The following is a 16397-nucleotide window of genomic DNA, read 5'->3' as shown; positions in this document are numbered from 1 at the left end:
AGAAGAGTCATGCATATATCTTCCCAGAGCATGTGTGTTCATGAAGGAACATTATGGGGTGCTAAGAATAAATTAACAAAAATGCATTGAAATTATAACTTCATTTATTGACCCTTTGTCCAGCTGTTTATTTTGTTATCTATGTTCCATGAAAGCATGTAGTTTGTATCTTTTATCCACTTAGCTGCACAATTTTTGTATGTCACTGATGGATCCGTAGGTTGTAGTTTCCCTCCAAACGTTGCCAGTTCAAGTTCCCATTTGGATAATCGAGGGGGGTGGTTGGTGAGGATGGGGGGGGATAAATACAAATCTAGCTACACGCTGCCTGTACAGTGAGCTTCATTGTTTGTGTTGCCATCTTTTAGATGGATATTAAAGCGAAGCCCTTCTGTCAAGTGGGTAAACATATATAAAGAAAATCTCCATTATATTTTGAAAATAGAGCAAAGGAATTTCTCCTCGACCAAGCTTGCTTTCTAAATAAAGCACTAATTAGTCTCAAGAAGGGCCTCAACTCGCAATGTCATTCTTCAGAGATGCTGCCTGACCCACTTAGTTAGTCCAGCACTTTTTTTTTTTTTTTTGTAAACCATGTCTCCATTTTACTGCTCTGCTGCGAAATCTCCTCAAGGTATGTCTACTTTGAAGAAGTTCTCCTCCCAATCTGAGGGGGTGTCCCGACCCAAAACCCGCTGAGTTACACAGCACTCTGTATCGCTTTTTGTATACAAACACATTTAGTTCCTATTTGGTTCTGTTGCAATGTTCCCAATTTTGTGGGAACTTGCTGTTCACAAAGTGGTAACTGTAATTCCCGCACTATAATGGGAACTAACATTTAATAGAACCTCCTCACTCTTGAATCTTCAAATGCCGTAGGAAATGTTCTTTGGGTGTAAATTTTGATTTGTTGCTTTCATTCTTTTCCTTCATCATATATACAATCTAACCACCTTGCATGTAACACCACATTGCTTTTCAAATTTTGCCACAAGACTCCATTTGTCCAAATTGAATAGGTAGAGAGACCATTAAAGGCAGCTTGGGAAGGTTTGGAAGGAAAAGTATGCCAATTGAAAAATTCTGATTGGTTTGCACTAATTTTATTATTCTATCAAATAATGCTAGACCTGTCAGCATCTTTTGCTGCAGTTTACTTGAACAGTTCACCCAGTAATCGGGAAACGCTAAATGTTTGTGCAATTTACAGCTGGCTGCATAATGATCTTCAAGTGGCTTTAGTTGGGGCAAATGTGGATTTGAGTTATTCCTACAATCACCTTGGAGAATCTCCAGAGATATTACAGGAAATTGCATCAGGAAAGCACCCCTTCAGCCAGGTATGGTTGATGTCACCATGTTATCTTAACCATGTCCAATTCATGCTCATATTTTAATATGTCTGTTATTTATGTTTCAGGTAATAAAGTTGCTGATAGAGCCAATGTTACACACTTGGCCAAACTGGCACAAAATGTACTCCAGTCTCAGCAGAGAAAATGTCAAATTATTTGAACCTCTTTCAAGGAAATTGGGATAAATTAGGAAGCAGTGATTTGCCCTTGGGGCCTCAACATATCACTCAGGCAGGCCTCGATGGAGTGAACAAATACACTTCTGTAACTAAAACTGAAGTGGTGTAAATACAAGCAGGTTAGGCAGCATCTGTGAAGAGAGAAATAATGTTAACATTTTGGGTCATTAATTCATCAAACAGAAACAAAACGTTCACCCACCACATATGCTGCCTGATTTTACATTAGACTTTAGAGATACAGTGCAGAAACAGGCCCTTCACATTAGGGACAAATTACAATTTTACCAAAACCAATTAACGTACAAACCTGTACGTATTTGGAGTGTAGGAGGAAACCGGAGCACCCGGAGAAATCTCATGCAGGTCACAGAAAGAACGTACAAATGTCAGAACCGAACCCAGGTCTCTGGAGCTGTAAGGCAGCAACTGTAGCACGGCGCCACTCTGTGCTGCCTACTCAAATGATCTATTGAGTATTTACAGCACTTTGTTTTAAATTACCACTTCCATCATCTACTGTTTTAATTTGCTTTTCAAGGGCTCCTGTAACAATGTGGTTTTTGTTTGGTTGTTTCCCTCTGATTTTGTATTAGTTTCTCCAAGTGGATCCATTTAGTTTAGTTTAGAGATACAGCGCAGAAACAGGCCTTTCGGCCCACTGTCGATCAGCGATCCGCACATTAACACTACACACACTAGAGATAATTTACACTTGTACCAAGCCAATTAACCTACACACCCGGACGTGTTTGGTTTCTCGGTTTGGAAACTGCATTTTCAGTTATTTATCTTGCATATTGTGTAATCCTGAGAATTAATGGTTACCATCCCTTAAGGAATATATTTACTGAGTTGTAGGTGGTTTTCTTCAACAGTATTTAAATTAGGAATTTTAAAAATAAGAACTTTCGGGCGCACAGTTATTTGCACTTATAGGTTTTTGAGCACAAATTGCAGAAGAATTATGATATGCTAGATATAGAGCTTTATACAAAAGTCCTCTGGGTTAATTACCCTCACAAAAAACTGCTTTTGAATATTAAAACAAAGCAAAAGGCTTCTGAATTCTTTCCACTTAGTCAATAGATTTCGGAATACTGAATAATCTGTTTGGCAAGGCAGTTTTCCTTTTCCTACCACGACAACATGGCTTTAAGAAACTTGTGATGTAACCACCTTAGGAGGTTTGTTCCTGCTCCTGCCCCACAGAACTCATCTCCAAATACCATAATTCCATCCTATGCACCAGTGTCTAGTCGCTTCCGACCAACATCAGAGATAGTTCAATAACTTTCAATTTCCAGGACCTCACTGCCTCATCTTCACCATTAATGTCCAGTTCCTTTACACCATCATCCCCCACCAAAAAGATCTCGAGGCCCTCCAGTTCTTCCTTGAACATACCCAATCATTTTCCCTTTGTCACCATTCTCCTCCGCCGTGGAACGTCCTCTCCCTCAACAACTTCTCTCTTGACTCCTCCCATTTCACGTTAAAGGTGTAGCCATGGGGACTTGCATAGCCCCCAGCTATGCCTGCCTTTCTTCAGAAGAAGGATCTCTACCTGAAACATCGCATTCCTTTTCTCCACTGAGTTACTCCAGCATTTTGTGTCTAACTTTGGTGTAGACCAGCATCTTCAGTTCCTTCCTACATAATTACTGCTTGAACTTTGTTTTAAACAATAAAATAAAAATTCATGGTTGCGTTAACATTTGTAAGCACCTTATCTGTATGTACTTGCAAGGGCATGTTAATACGTGTGCCATGTTTCCGTGCATGTAGTTATTGGGTCATTTAGAGCCTAGTCTGAAAAATGACGGAGTCCTTGTTAATAAAATTTGGTTTTCCATCACCGGAATAACTTTGTTGAAAGTGACGTGCTAATGTATTTGTGTTCAACAACTCATTCCTAGATTAAATTTTGTGGTGCTTAGTTTACCCAGGAATGTTTTTTTTGTGTGATAATGGATCTAGATTGTCAATCAATTCCATAGTCAGGAAAGAGATTACTAAAATAAATGTCACATACAGGTTTGGGTAAGAGTTATTTAAAACAGCTCTGAAACTGAATACAGATGAAGATCACAGCAAACGTGTAATGTATATACTTTTGTTCTTTGTCTTCCACCCTGCCTGTAAAATAGGTCTTGAACCAAGCAAAGAAACCCATGGTGGTGGTTGGCAGCTCGATTCTCCAGCGAATTGATGGTGCAGCTATCCATGCCGCAGTCAGCACCATCGCTCAGAATGCCCGAGTGGGCAGTGGAATAACGGACAATTGGAAAGTTTTAAATGTTCTTCAGAGGTCAGTGATAAGATGAAGATGAGGTGAACTGGCAACGAGCAGGATCAAACAATTATTGTGCTGGGATTTGTGGGACTTATTCACTGTGTGAATGCTAGAGCTGCTCTGCAACTGAAGCTATCACTTTGAAGAATCCAGTGTTGTTCTGCATTACAGCAAAGTGTTGGCATTATTATATATGGAGGTTGGGTAGAAATCAGTAACCATCTATTGGGTTTTGGTTCAGGGTTGGTGTACCTGTGTATCTATTGAAACCTTGAGGGCAATTGTTCTAATTAACTGAGGGCATTGGGGGTAAAACCAACAGGATGAGGTACATTGATTATGTAGAGAGACTAAAGAAGTTGGATTATTCTTCCTGTCCAAGCAGTGTGGAGGAGAGCTTCAACAGATGTTCCAAAATATGAAAGGTTTTGGGAGGGGGGATGAAAAATGGTCTCCAGTACCAATAGAGTCGATTACGAATCAACCTGTGGTTAAGGGGCCAAAGAGGTAGTAAAGCTTAAAACTGAAATATTACAGCTGTCAGAAATCTATATACTAAAACTCTCATTTGTTTGTTTGTTCCTGAACCACAGCCAAAACGGTACACGATAGCATGACAATTTTAGGCCCACCTTACTCACTGCCATCCTGTGGTCCTATGGAAGATGTTTCATTGAAATCGGTGTTATATTTTTAAAGTTATTCACATTTTAAAGTTTTAAAACCGTGCATGCGCAGTTGGGGCTCCGTTGATTTGGTGCTTCAACAGTTCAACAGTTCAACAGAGCTTTATTTGTCATTCGGTACCAAGGTACCGAACGAAACTACATAGCAGTCACACAAAAAAGAACACAAGACACATAACCCCAACACAAACGTCCATCACAGTGACTCCAAACACCCCCTCACTGTGATGGAGGCAACAAAACTTCCACTCTCTTCCCCATGCCCACGGACAGACAGCTCGTCCCCGACCGACCCGCACAGTCCCCGCAAAGGGGTGGAAGTCCCCGCGGCCGAGTCGCACCGGGCGCTGAAACGTCTCGCGGCCGAGCCGGGCGATGGAAGGCCCCGCGACCAAGCCTTGCGCAGCTAAGTCCCGTGGCCGAGCCGCACCAGGCGATGTTAAGTCCCGCGGCCGAGCCGCACCAGCGATGAAAAGTCCCGCGGCCAAGCCGCACCAGCGATGAAAAGTCCCGTGGCTGAGCCGCACCGGGCGATGTTAAGTCCCGCGGCCGAGCCGCACCAGCGATGAAAAGTCCCGCGGCCGAGCTGCACCGGGCGATGTAAAGTCCCGCGGCCGAACCGCACCGGGCGATGTTAGGCCCCCGTGGCCGAGCCGCACCGGGCACTGTTAAGTCCAGCGGCCAAGCCGCACCGGGCGATGTAAAGTCCAGCGGCCGAGCCGCACCGGGTGATGTTAGGCCCCGCGGCCGAGCCGCGCCGTGAGGAAGAGACCTCACCCCCCCCATCCCCCCACCCACACCACCACCCCCCACCCACACCACCACCCCCCACACATACACAACCAAAAAAAACCAAAAACCATCCCGACACCGACACACAACAAAAAAAAAAAGGAAAAAAGACGAACAGACTGCTAGCGAGCCGCTGCCGTTAGGCGCCGCCACTTGCGTAAGATAGCCACCGCATCCGCACGTGCACAGAACAAACGTGTCCGCGCCTGTACAGTTGGGGCCCGTTGAGCAGGGCTCAGCCGCCTGTTGGGGGCGGGAGAGCCAGGCCTGGTGCCGGGGAAAGCAGCCGGAGCCTGGGCCTGGACGTATCCGGGTAACTGAGCCTGAGGTGGGCCAAGGGGAAAGGCAGGAGGGGCGGTGAGGCAGGGCATCGGTGGAGGCCAAGGCCTGGCACTGGCCCTGCCCTCGGCTCTCCCGTCCCCCCTCCTCTCCCCAGCCAGCTCAGCGCCTTCCCCACCCCGCCCAGAGTCCAGCGGCTCAGCAACAGTGGGAGAGCTGCCGCTGTCTACCACTGAACATCCCCGCACCGGGACCGAACAGGACTCTCCACCCTCGGTCCACAAATGGCGGCCGCCCGGACAGGGAGGCGGGTTGCTATGGCAACTGCGGGTTGCTCCCGGAAAGGGAGGGAGAGGGAGGGGGAAGGAGGATGGGGGTGGAGGAGGAGGAGGGGAGGGAGGGTGGAGGAGGGAGGGGGAGGGGAGGTGGGTGTGGAGGGGGGAGTGGGGGAGGAGAGGGTGCTGCACCAATGCAGGAGAGGCAACTCTAGGGGGGAAGAGGGTGGGAGTGGTGTGGGGGAGGAGAGGGTGTTGCACCAATGCAAGAGTGGTTTGGGCCCAACGGGACAACTTGGTCTAGTCAAAAATAAAACCAAACTTGCTGCCAATGCTCAAATGACATCTGAACAGAGAGCAGCCCTTTGATGACCTTTCATCTGAACCATTCTGAACAACCCAACTGCTTTCATCAGAGCAGAAGAGAAAGTAAAAGCAATTGATGCTGGAAGTACTCATCGGGTCAGGTTGCAACTGTGGGAAGATAAATTGAATTAACATTTTAGGTTAAAGGGTATCAGTAGCGCCTTCCAAAAGTATTCTAGGTGCAAACTAAGAATGGGTCTTTGGCTGAAATGTTCACTGTTTCTCCTCCTACCATTGCAACCTGACATCTTGGTTTCTTGGTGAGCATTTACAGCATTTTTTAACATTTTTAATAGATTTCCTGCAACTGTTGATTTTCAATTCTGGTGCAAGAACATATGCTGAATTTGTTTCATCCTGAGCAATGATCTGTAATATACACTGATCGGCCAAAACATGACCACTGACAGGCGAAGTGAATAACATTGATTATCTTGTTACAATGGCACCGGTCAAGGGGTGGGATATAAACATAGCACAAAAAATAAGGAAATTTGTGTTTGGTAGATTATTTCTTTGTTGTAACAATGCTTCTTGGCAATAAATCTTATACCGTTGGAAAGCCTGTTTATTTCCCTTTTAAATGGTGCCACATTTGTAAGGAACGTGCATTTGTGGGATGAGCAGCAGAGCTGAGTATATGGGTTGCGCCCATGAAAAATTTGCCAAATCTTCTCATCCCACAAGGCATGTTCCTTACAAATGTGGCACCATTTAAAAGGGAAATAAACAGGCTTTCCAACGGTATAAGATTTATTGCCAAGAAGCATTGTTACAACAAAGAAATAATCTACCAAATACAAATTTCCTTACTTTTTGTGCTATGTTTATTAGGCAGCAAGTGAACAGTCAGTTCTTGAAGTTGATGTGTTGGGTGCAGGAGAAATAGGCAGGAGTAAAGACCTGAGTGACTTTGACAAGGGCCAATTTTGGCCAGACGACTGGGTCAGGGCATCTCCCGGTCAGCAATGGTGAGTACCTACCGATAATGGTCCGAGGAGGGACAAACCACAAACCGGCGACAGGGTGTTGGGCGCCCAAGGCTCATCGATGCGCAAGGGCAGCGAAGGCTATCCTGTCTGGTCCGATCCGACAGAAGGTCTACTGTGGCACAAGTCACAGAAAATTTTAATGGTGGTCACGGGAGGAATGTGTCACAGTACACAGTGCATCGCACCCTGCTGCGTATGGGGTTGCACACGGAGAACCAACAGTATATTAGGCAGGTGGTCATAATGTTTTGGCTGATTAGTGTATAGCACTAATGGAATATTAGAAGCTGATTCAGCAAAACAGCTCTCAAGAGGATGTAAATAAAGTACATATGAGAAAAGATTATGTTGTAAGATTATTAAAAAACAAAAAAGATTGGACTTCCCTTTCAAAAGGAATAATGGACTAAATAGCCACCTTTAGTATTGAACAATTCTACCTGCACCCTTGAATTAAGATTAAGCAAAGATGTTAAGATGCTGTAGTGGCTATGATCTGGCCTGTGTGGCAGTGTTTGATGAGGGAATGGAAAAAATCTGGATGTCTTTCTGCAGAGTTGCAAATCAAGTAGCTGCTCTGGATTTGGGATACAAAGCTGGTGTTGATATTTTGCGGAAAAATCCACCCAAGGTACTTTTCCTCGTTGGAGCAGATAATGGCTGCATCACAAGACAGGATCTTCCAAAGGACTGCTTTGTCATTTATCAAGGTAGGTATTGAGGCTATTAACAGCTGCAAAAACCGGTGAGAGTAGGATCCATTGTTGACTGGGCTATCTTTTCTCTAATTCTTAACGGGGATGAGTACATCATGCACAATCTAAGTATTTATAATGGGTTGCATTTGATTTATGTAATTTCCTGAACAGGCTTTGATCATCTGAGGGGCAGATTTTGGAGAAGAGTATATTTTTCCTTAATTGGCTCTTTTTTTTCATCTCTCATTTTGCAGGGGTGGTGCATGGGGCAAAGTCGTACTTACAATACTCCGGTTGGCATGGTGTGGAGCCGGTCACATCTTCCTGCCCTTTTCCACTTTAATAGCTTATCTTTTTCACTAATTACCCTAGCTCATCACATCCACCTGCCATCAGGCCTACCAGAGAGCTCTCTGCTTTCTTGTATGTGGACTAAATTCTGTTCCTCTACCTGGCAGAAGAGAGTCAAGAGTGTTTAATTGTCATGTATACCAATAATGGAACAAATAAATTCTCACTTGTAGCATCTTAACAGGCCATAAACACAATACACACAGATAATAAACATTTTTTTAGAATTCAATACATTAATAATTGTAATACTAGTGCAAAAAGATGTTTGAGAAATGTCCATATTTTGTCATCATTTTGGCTCACCTTTTGTTTTTCAGCCTTATCGTTAATAACGCATTAGACACGAGCTTAATCTGATTTTAACTGCCATACTGGGTCATACTTTTTAAACCTATCTGAGAAATTACTTTTGTTCCATCCATCCTTCTCCCCCACTTTATTTGCTACTTATACTAACTTGTTTCTATCTTCCCCAGTTCGAATTAAGTGTCCCAAACCTGAAACTTTAATGTCTCACTTTCCCCAGACTCTGCCTGGCCTATTGAGTGATTCCAACATTTTCTGTTATATTTCAGATTTCTAGCATTTGCAGGTGTTTTATTTTTATTTTTATTTCTACCTAGTCCTCTCTATCTCTTCTTTCCCAATACATTGATACCTATCATTTCCCTTTCCTGCTCTAAACTAAAAATGAAACATTTTGACAATTTTTTGCCATTTTCTATTGTTTTCTGACACTGACAATGTTCACCAGCTTCTGCGGAAAGTAAAGAGTGATACCTGCTACAGGTCCAGCGATATCCCAGGTGATTTACCATCATCCTTTTGCATCCAATTGTCATATTAAATCTCCTCCAATCCCCCTCTGAGCTCTCTTGTCTCCTATATTAATAGGAGCAGTGTTTCCTCAACTAAATATTGGGAGGAGCAAAGCCTTGGCTTTGACCCTTACCAAAGACTTGCTTTTAGAATTCCTCTGCCATCTGTTTAAGGCTAAACTAACTCTTGGCAAATTGATCACCAATGAAAGCAAAATGACATTTGTGCTGGCACTGGTGATGCCATTTCTCTCTTTTGGAATATTGCCTGGTACTGCCTCTACTCCTCTGCTCAAACCCATTAATTCTAAACTTGATTATTCGAATGCACTTCCAGTTGTCTCCCTCGCAATTCGTCCTGTGAAATTTGGATCACTCGGAAATCCGTTTCCTGTGTCCCAATGTACAAAGTCTTCACCCGTTATCCCTGTCTTTAAGGATTGACGTTGGTTCCTGATTAAGTAATGCAAAGTTCCTCCATTGTTCCCTAATCCATTTTTGGGCGTGCCCCTCCCTCTCTTTAATCTTCTCCATCCCTACAATCTTCTGAGAGAGTTATTCCATTGTTGCTGACTGTGCCTTCAACTGTGAAGGCACACAACTTTGCAATTCCCTCCCCAACTGTTCCAAAAAACCTCAGATAATTTTTCAGGTGATTTGCATTAATATTTCCCCAAGTGGCTCAATTACATTTTTTAGACACAAGGAACTGCAGATGTAGGTTTACTAAAATAGAAACAAGGGGCTGGTGTAACTCAGTGCATCGGGCAGGTGATGCTGCCTGAATGCCATATTTTATTTGCTAATATCTTGTGCAGTTCATTATTGGATTTTACTCTGTTGAAAATGTTATACAATACAAACTGCTTTTGCTGAGGATTCAACGTAAACCAGCAATTTTAGATTATAACTGCTGTCTTCATTTGTTAATATATCTGATCTTGGTAAAAGTATGGGAATTTCCATTTATCATGCAGACCACCATCTTTTCATTTCTTGACATTCTCTACTTTGACTACCACATTCCTCTCGTTGAGTTATTTTTGCCTTCCACCCTTTTCTCTTTGTACTTTACTTTCCCTTTTACTCTATCTTTGTTGCTGCTTAAAACCTATTGGTTCCAGTCCTGATGAAACGTTGGCTCCTTTCCAGATATTATTGAGATGTTGACTGTGTTCTGTATTTGTTATTTAAAATGTGGCCTTCACTTAGGACATCACGGAGATGTTGGAGCACCAATGGCAGACGTTGTTCTCCCCGGAGCTGCTTACACGGAGAAAAATGCCACGTACGTCAACACAGAGGGCCGTGCCCAACAGACCAGAGTGGCAGTGACTGCTCCAGGCATGGCAAGAGAGGATTGGCAAATCATCCGTGCACTTTCTGAGGTATTGTCAGAGTGTATGTGGAATAAAAACAAACATGAGGGAGAGTGGGGTGGGGAGTAACATTTGAACCTATTGTATTGCTTATGTTGGATCCATCCAACTTGGCGTTGGTGAGGTTGCACTAGGAATAGAGTTTAGTTTAGAGATACAGCATGGAAGCAGGCCCTTCAACCCACCGAGTCCACCCCGACCAGTGTTTCCCACACACTTGCACTATCCTACACCCTACCAAGCCAGTGTGTTCAGTTTTGGTTGCCTTGTTATAGGAAGGAGGCCATTAAGCTGGAAAAGGTGCAGAGAATGATGATGTTTCCAGGGCTTGAGGGCCAAAACAATAGGTAGGGTAGGGGGATAAATAACTCGAGGGCATAGGTTTAAGGTGAGAGAGGAAAGATTTATTAGGAACCTAAGGAGTAACGTTTTCACACAGAGGGTTGGGGATATGTGGAATGAACTGTCAAAGAAAGTAGTTGAAGCAGATGCAATAACAACATCGAAAAGGTATTTGGACAGGTACATGGAGAGGAAAGGTTTGGAGAGATATGAGCCAAATGAATGCCTGCAAATGGGACTAGCTTAGAAGGGGCATTTTGGTCAGCATGGACGAGTATGGCCAAAGGGCCTGTTTCTGAGTTGTATGACTATAACTCGTGTCAATATTTATCCTTGCAATATTATCAAAAAAGTATTAGCTGGTCATTTTGATTGCTGATTTTAGGAGCTTGCTTTAGTGAGTGGGATAACACATCTTTTTGCAACAATGATCATACTTCGAGCACCATTAGTTTGAACGTGCTGTGGAGCATCACAGAAAGGGATAGGAATAGTATCCTCAGAGAAATGCAGTTCTTTGTTAAATTTAACCTTTGTGCAGAAGTCTTTAACTCAAACCTCAAGATTTCTGTTTTTTATGCATCTGCACCATTCCACTCTTCCACACCTGCACTATTCCACTCTTCGAATGAGAGAATCTAATTCTACAAGGACCAGGACTATTATTTAAAAGCACTGTAAGCATTAAAGGAATAATTCGGTCTTCCAATACCAGTTAGTCATCCAGTAAAAATTGCTCATCTCATCATTTTATTATAGATTTTTTTTTCCTCCTAGTATGAGCTTTCTGAAGACACCTACCTACAATTCTGTAAAAGCAAACTTTTCTTGCATTGGTGTGGGTTTTGAGCTTTTCAAGACAGTTGTCCAATCAAGAATAAATCTTGATAATTGTTGACAATCATTGAGCTCAGTTGATGTAATACAGATATGACATGCATGGTTGGCTGTGGTGAGCATTTCAGTTATAGAGAAACTGCATTTCTAGAGCACCTAAACAACAGAGCACTTTAACACTTGGCAATGTTAGAAAGTGCAGCAGCCAATTTACACGTACACTATGCATACAACAAAATGAAATGGACCGGATAATCATTTATTTAGTAATTCTGATACCAGGTTGGCTAAGAGAACTCTTCTCTGTTTGTAGCAGCAGACTTTATATCTCCATATTTACGAGGCCCAGTTCCATTTGTTAATTCATTCAAAAGACTGTTGACTGTACAGCCCTCCAGAATAAGAGTTTATCTAGATCATTATCTTCATGTACTTGTAAGCTACAAATTTCTGCGCTACAACGGGCGGCATGGTAATGGTAGAGCTGCTGCCTTACAGCACCAGAGACCCGGGTCACTCCGCCATTATATCATATGAAATTTCTATACTGTCTGCATGCCCACTGGTGGTCCCTTTTTTTCTGTTTTATAAATAAATTCTGTTTTATAAAACTAAACGGACACTAGGAATAAAGAGCAACATTTTTTTGTCATTTATATAATTCAGTGCAGCTTCGTATGGTATTATTTTTTTCTTTATCCTTTTGAACTATTGGAAAACTGGATGCAAGCACTTGTTCTTTCAGAGGGAAGTATTAAAACTTGAGTGTATTTACCCACAGGGAATTTCTGAAACGGTGGTTTAAGCTGAATTTGGAAGTATGGTCACATGAGTTTCAATCCTTTATTTCTCCATAGGTGGCTGGTATGACACTTCCATATGATAGTTTGGATGAAGTCCGAGAGAGGCTGGTTGAAGTATCTCCTAACTTGGTCTGCTATAATGATGTAGAAGAAGCCAACTTTTTCAAACAGGCAAACGAACTTGCAATGGTCAGTATGATTTTATTAAAATGGGAATGTTTATGTGTTGCTGAATAAATGCAATTTATTTTTGCAGCTTTTATTATTACCCGAGGCTATAGCAGAAAGAAAATAATTGGATGCATACACCGTCTTTAATCAAGAGAAACATCTTGAGTTGTCCACTAACATCTAATCGATTAACAAGTAAAGGGTTTTTTTGTTTAGTGAGGTTAGGGAAGTGAGTTTCAAAGTGTCTTAAAAGATTCAAGCAAGGATAAGAGTCACACTCATTTTCATTTTCTTACAGCTGGCGAATGAACAGATCCTAACTGAACCACTCATACCACCCCAACTTACAATTAAGGATTTTTACATGACTGGTATGTTCCTAGTCAATTGACTGGGATAGTATTTGTGAACTCGGGTAATTGTGGTAATTTTAAGGATTAAATGTGGAAAGTCCACTCTTTGATTAATAATAGCTTAAATGCAGTTGTGCTTAATTCTCATGAGGCAATGAGATGTATATGCCGATGTGTTATTGCAGTAGTTATGGCATTTCTGAGAACTAAATATTTTTAGAAATATTTAGGTGTGCATAAATTACCCAACTGTCCATAAATCTGATAGTTAAGTCCCAAGAGGACACCAGAGAAAAACAATCAAAGAAAAATGCACATCAAGCTAAGAAAGTGATGGTTCCAATCTTGGGCATTAGATGAGGATTTAAGAAGGGTCTTAACGATTAGAGACATGGGGCCAGGATGTGCACCTAAATACAGCAGAGAATAAATGACTTGAAGTGATGCAAAAAATACTTTTGCATATGTGGCAACATGTGATGCATAGTTAGCTCTTGGGCATCAGGAAGATGAATGTTGTTGTTGATTGAAGGAGGAATAATGACCGTGACTGATCTGGCAAATATTCTTAAATATGCTTAAATGGTGCCGTCAGTACATTGGAACAGCACCTCAACAATACAGCACTTCCCTGGAGTGTTAGCTGAGGTTAGAAGTGACCAAGTCTTTATGGACCACAAAATCCATGACCAAGGAATGTTAGGAACCAGTGATTTACATTTATTTTTTGTTGGCAATAAACTGTATTTACACTTGAAGATTTGGAAGTAGTATTTATCCTCTTAAAAGAACACTTGGTATAAACTAAATTGCTAGAAATACTGAGTTGTAAATCTCAGCATTAAATTGAAGCATTAACCTGTTTATCTCTCTGAGGATGCTGCCTTTCCTCTGAGAATTTTCAGCATTCTGGTTTTTCTTTTAAATTTCCATCATTGGCATATTTGTTGTGCTTTTTTAACACTTGGTACAACCCATTAAAAAAAAATCCAAGTTCCAAGCAGAATAAACTAACCAACTGCAAATAAAACTGGCTTTAATGGGTCAGGAGATGGCTAAATGACTCGTATACCTTTCATGGTTTGGATACCACAGGCATAGATGAGATACCCAGATACTGTAGTGCGGACTGGAATTACAACTTTGCCCAATAGGGGAAATAAGCAGTAACAGAACTCTATTATATGTTGTCTGTAAGTGCTCCACTGTAGTTTTACTGCAGGTTTTGGCAGGAAACGGGTCTCATTTGAGATCCTCTTTAAAAATATTTCCATTACTATTTCCGTTTATTTCCTTTTACTTGTAGATCCCATCAGCAGAGCGTCTCAGACGATGGCAAAGTGCATCAAAGCTGTAACGGAAGGTGCCAGTGCAGTAGAGGACCATTCTATCTGCTAAAGTATACTGGCAAACCAACTTCAAACCTGCCATGTTGCGCTGTTGTGTCTGAATGATGCACGTCTGTGAATAGCAGGTCTCCAATGAACCCATTGAATTCATACCCATCCATACACTTGCAGCATTATTAGCAAAGCTAAATGCTGGTTAATGCTGGATAAAATGTACTTTGCACTCTATCTCCTACGCCAAGTCATGGTACAGTTAACATCTCTTGTAAAATTTAATATATTCCACTAGAAATTTAAGTGGAAGTGGGGCTGTAGAATAAGTTGTGATTTTGTTGGCTCTGTACTCAAAACAATTTAAGATTGTTGTTTATAAATCTTCAAAGGTTGAAGTGGTTCTTGTATCATTTTATTAGCGTTTTACAGAAAATAAATCAATTCGAAAGGCATAAATCGGTGAAATATGTCCTTTCTGTGACTACAATCAGTATTCTACATCACCTAACGTAGATCAAAATTGGCATAGCATTCACCCAAAGCAGATGTATCCTGATATGAGGTGTAATTCATTACAACTGCCTTTTTAGCAAAAGCTTTAAAAATTGTTTGACCCAAGCGGATTGCTGTTCCATATTAAATCCCAGAACCAACACCACTTCTTGAACTGCCGCTGCCCTTATTCTCTTCTGCTACTGAAGTTGTTAATATGCGTTTTTTCCTGCTTTGACAATCTATTTCTCCCATAGCCTTCACAACCTCAACTCATCCATACAGCCGTGCACAGAATGCTGGTAACACTCTTTACTGTAAGTTGGGAAATTCAAGTGCTAGTCCAGTGCACCGATTGGGAATAATCCATGGCTGGTGATTGTCTTGCTGGTGAGGTCGAAGCCATATCTGCCGACAATTTCACCCCTCCAAATAAAGGCGAAATATCCCATTAACCTTATTTAGAGAAAAACAGTTATGTTTGTATAGCGGCTGCAACATGGTAAAATATCTCAGGCACTTTGCTTAGGCAATGGTAAATGAAATTTGAAACAGAGTTGCATAATGTTATCATTGAACAAATAACAGAAAACTTGGTCAATAATTGATTTAAAAGGTTAAAACCCTTAAACCCTTTAAAGGAGAAGGTTAATAAGTGGGTGGGGGGGGGGTTGAACTCAGTTAACAGCTGATTACATGGATGCCAATGGGTAGAGATTAAAATTCTTGAAACTTGCTAAAGAATATGTAGTTACTGGGATGTTATATCTTTGAAGGATATATGGTTGGAAAAGTTAACAAACATTGGAAAGCACAAACTGAGCAAGGATTTGGAAAAGGGTTACAATCAGAATGTGGTGTAAATCAGGGACACGGGGTAAATAGAAAAGTGGGCATCAGTTATTTAGAACATGGACAAGGGATACCCACATTGGATTGGATTGGTCAAATCCAGAGGTACCAGGCATTAATAAGGATTTTAGCCATACATTAGCAGAGGCCAAGGAAGAATCAATGGTTCATCATTATCACATGTACAGTTCTTTTATTCCACACAGTTTAGTTTTGCTAAACTTAAGCACAATCCCCAATTAGTGCAAAGTGAATAAAAATATTAAAGGTCACCTGACATGGTGATAACATGGGTATCTTCAACTTTAATTTCCCCTTGATGTCTTGCGAATGTTTTCCCTTCAATATCATTAACAGCAGATTATCTAGCTATCGTGTTGCCTTTTATGGGACCAACTGTGCGAATTTGCTGTTTCCTACATTACATCAGTAATTGTCACTTTTGCAGGACTGCATTGGCTATTCAGAACTTAATATCTCATTGTCAGTCTCATCACTGTCGGCTCGGGTCAATTATCTCTCTGGTGAAAATGCTTGACCTTTGCCTCAATGTTCTGGAATACACTTTGGGACCAGTAATCATAATTCTATCAGTTATAAAATAATTATGAAAAAGGATGGGATTAGTCAAAAGTTGAAATGGGTGGAAAGGTAAAGGGCTGGGGGGGGGGGGGGGAGAGGGGAGGGAATTGGGGGGGGGGTGGAGATGAAAGAAATTTAGGGATAGGAGAT

At 41.7% G+C, this 16397-nt stretch overlaps 1 protein-coding gene across 1 annotated transcript in view; it reads left to right on the top strand.

The window, feature by feature from the left end:
• Positions 1–15273, top strand: part of ndufs1 (NADH:ubiquinone oxidoreductase core subunit S1) — a 37231-nt gene extending 21958 nt beyond the window's left edge. Inside the window, exons 13-19 of the mRNA XM_078403672.1 lie at positions 1214–1343; positions 3688–3848; positions 7779–7933; positions 10306–10481; positions 12509–12643; positions 12924–12996; positions 14285–15273. Coding sequence (XP_078259798.1) covers positions 1214–1343; positions 3688–3848; positions 7779–7933; positions 10306–10481; positions 12509–12643; positions 12924–12996; positions 14285–14376 — 922 coding nt within the window. The 3' untranslated portion in view covers positions 14377–15273. The remainder of the gene's footprint in view (positions 1–1213; positions 1344–3687; positions 3849–7778; positions 7934–10305; positions 10482–12508; positions 12644–12923; positions 12997–14284) is intronic.
• The last annotated feature ends 1124 nt before the right edge of the window (positions 15274–16397 follow it).

This window comes from Rhinoraja longicauda, chromosome 8, assembly GCF_053455715.1.
Source record: "Rhinoraja longicauda isolate Sanriku21f chromosome 8, sRhiLon1.1, whole genome shotgun sequence".
In the NCBI taxonomy this organism is placed as follows: domain Eukaryota; kingdom Metazoa; phylum Chordata; class Chondrichthyes; order Rajiformes; family Arhynchobatidae; genus Rhinoraja; species Rhinoraja longicauda.
Note: the sequence above shows the minus strand (reverse complement) of the source record. Positions and strands in the feature narration are given on the sequence as shown.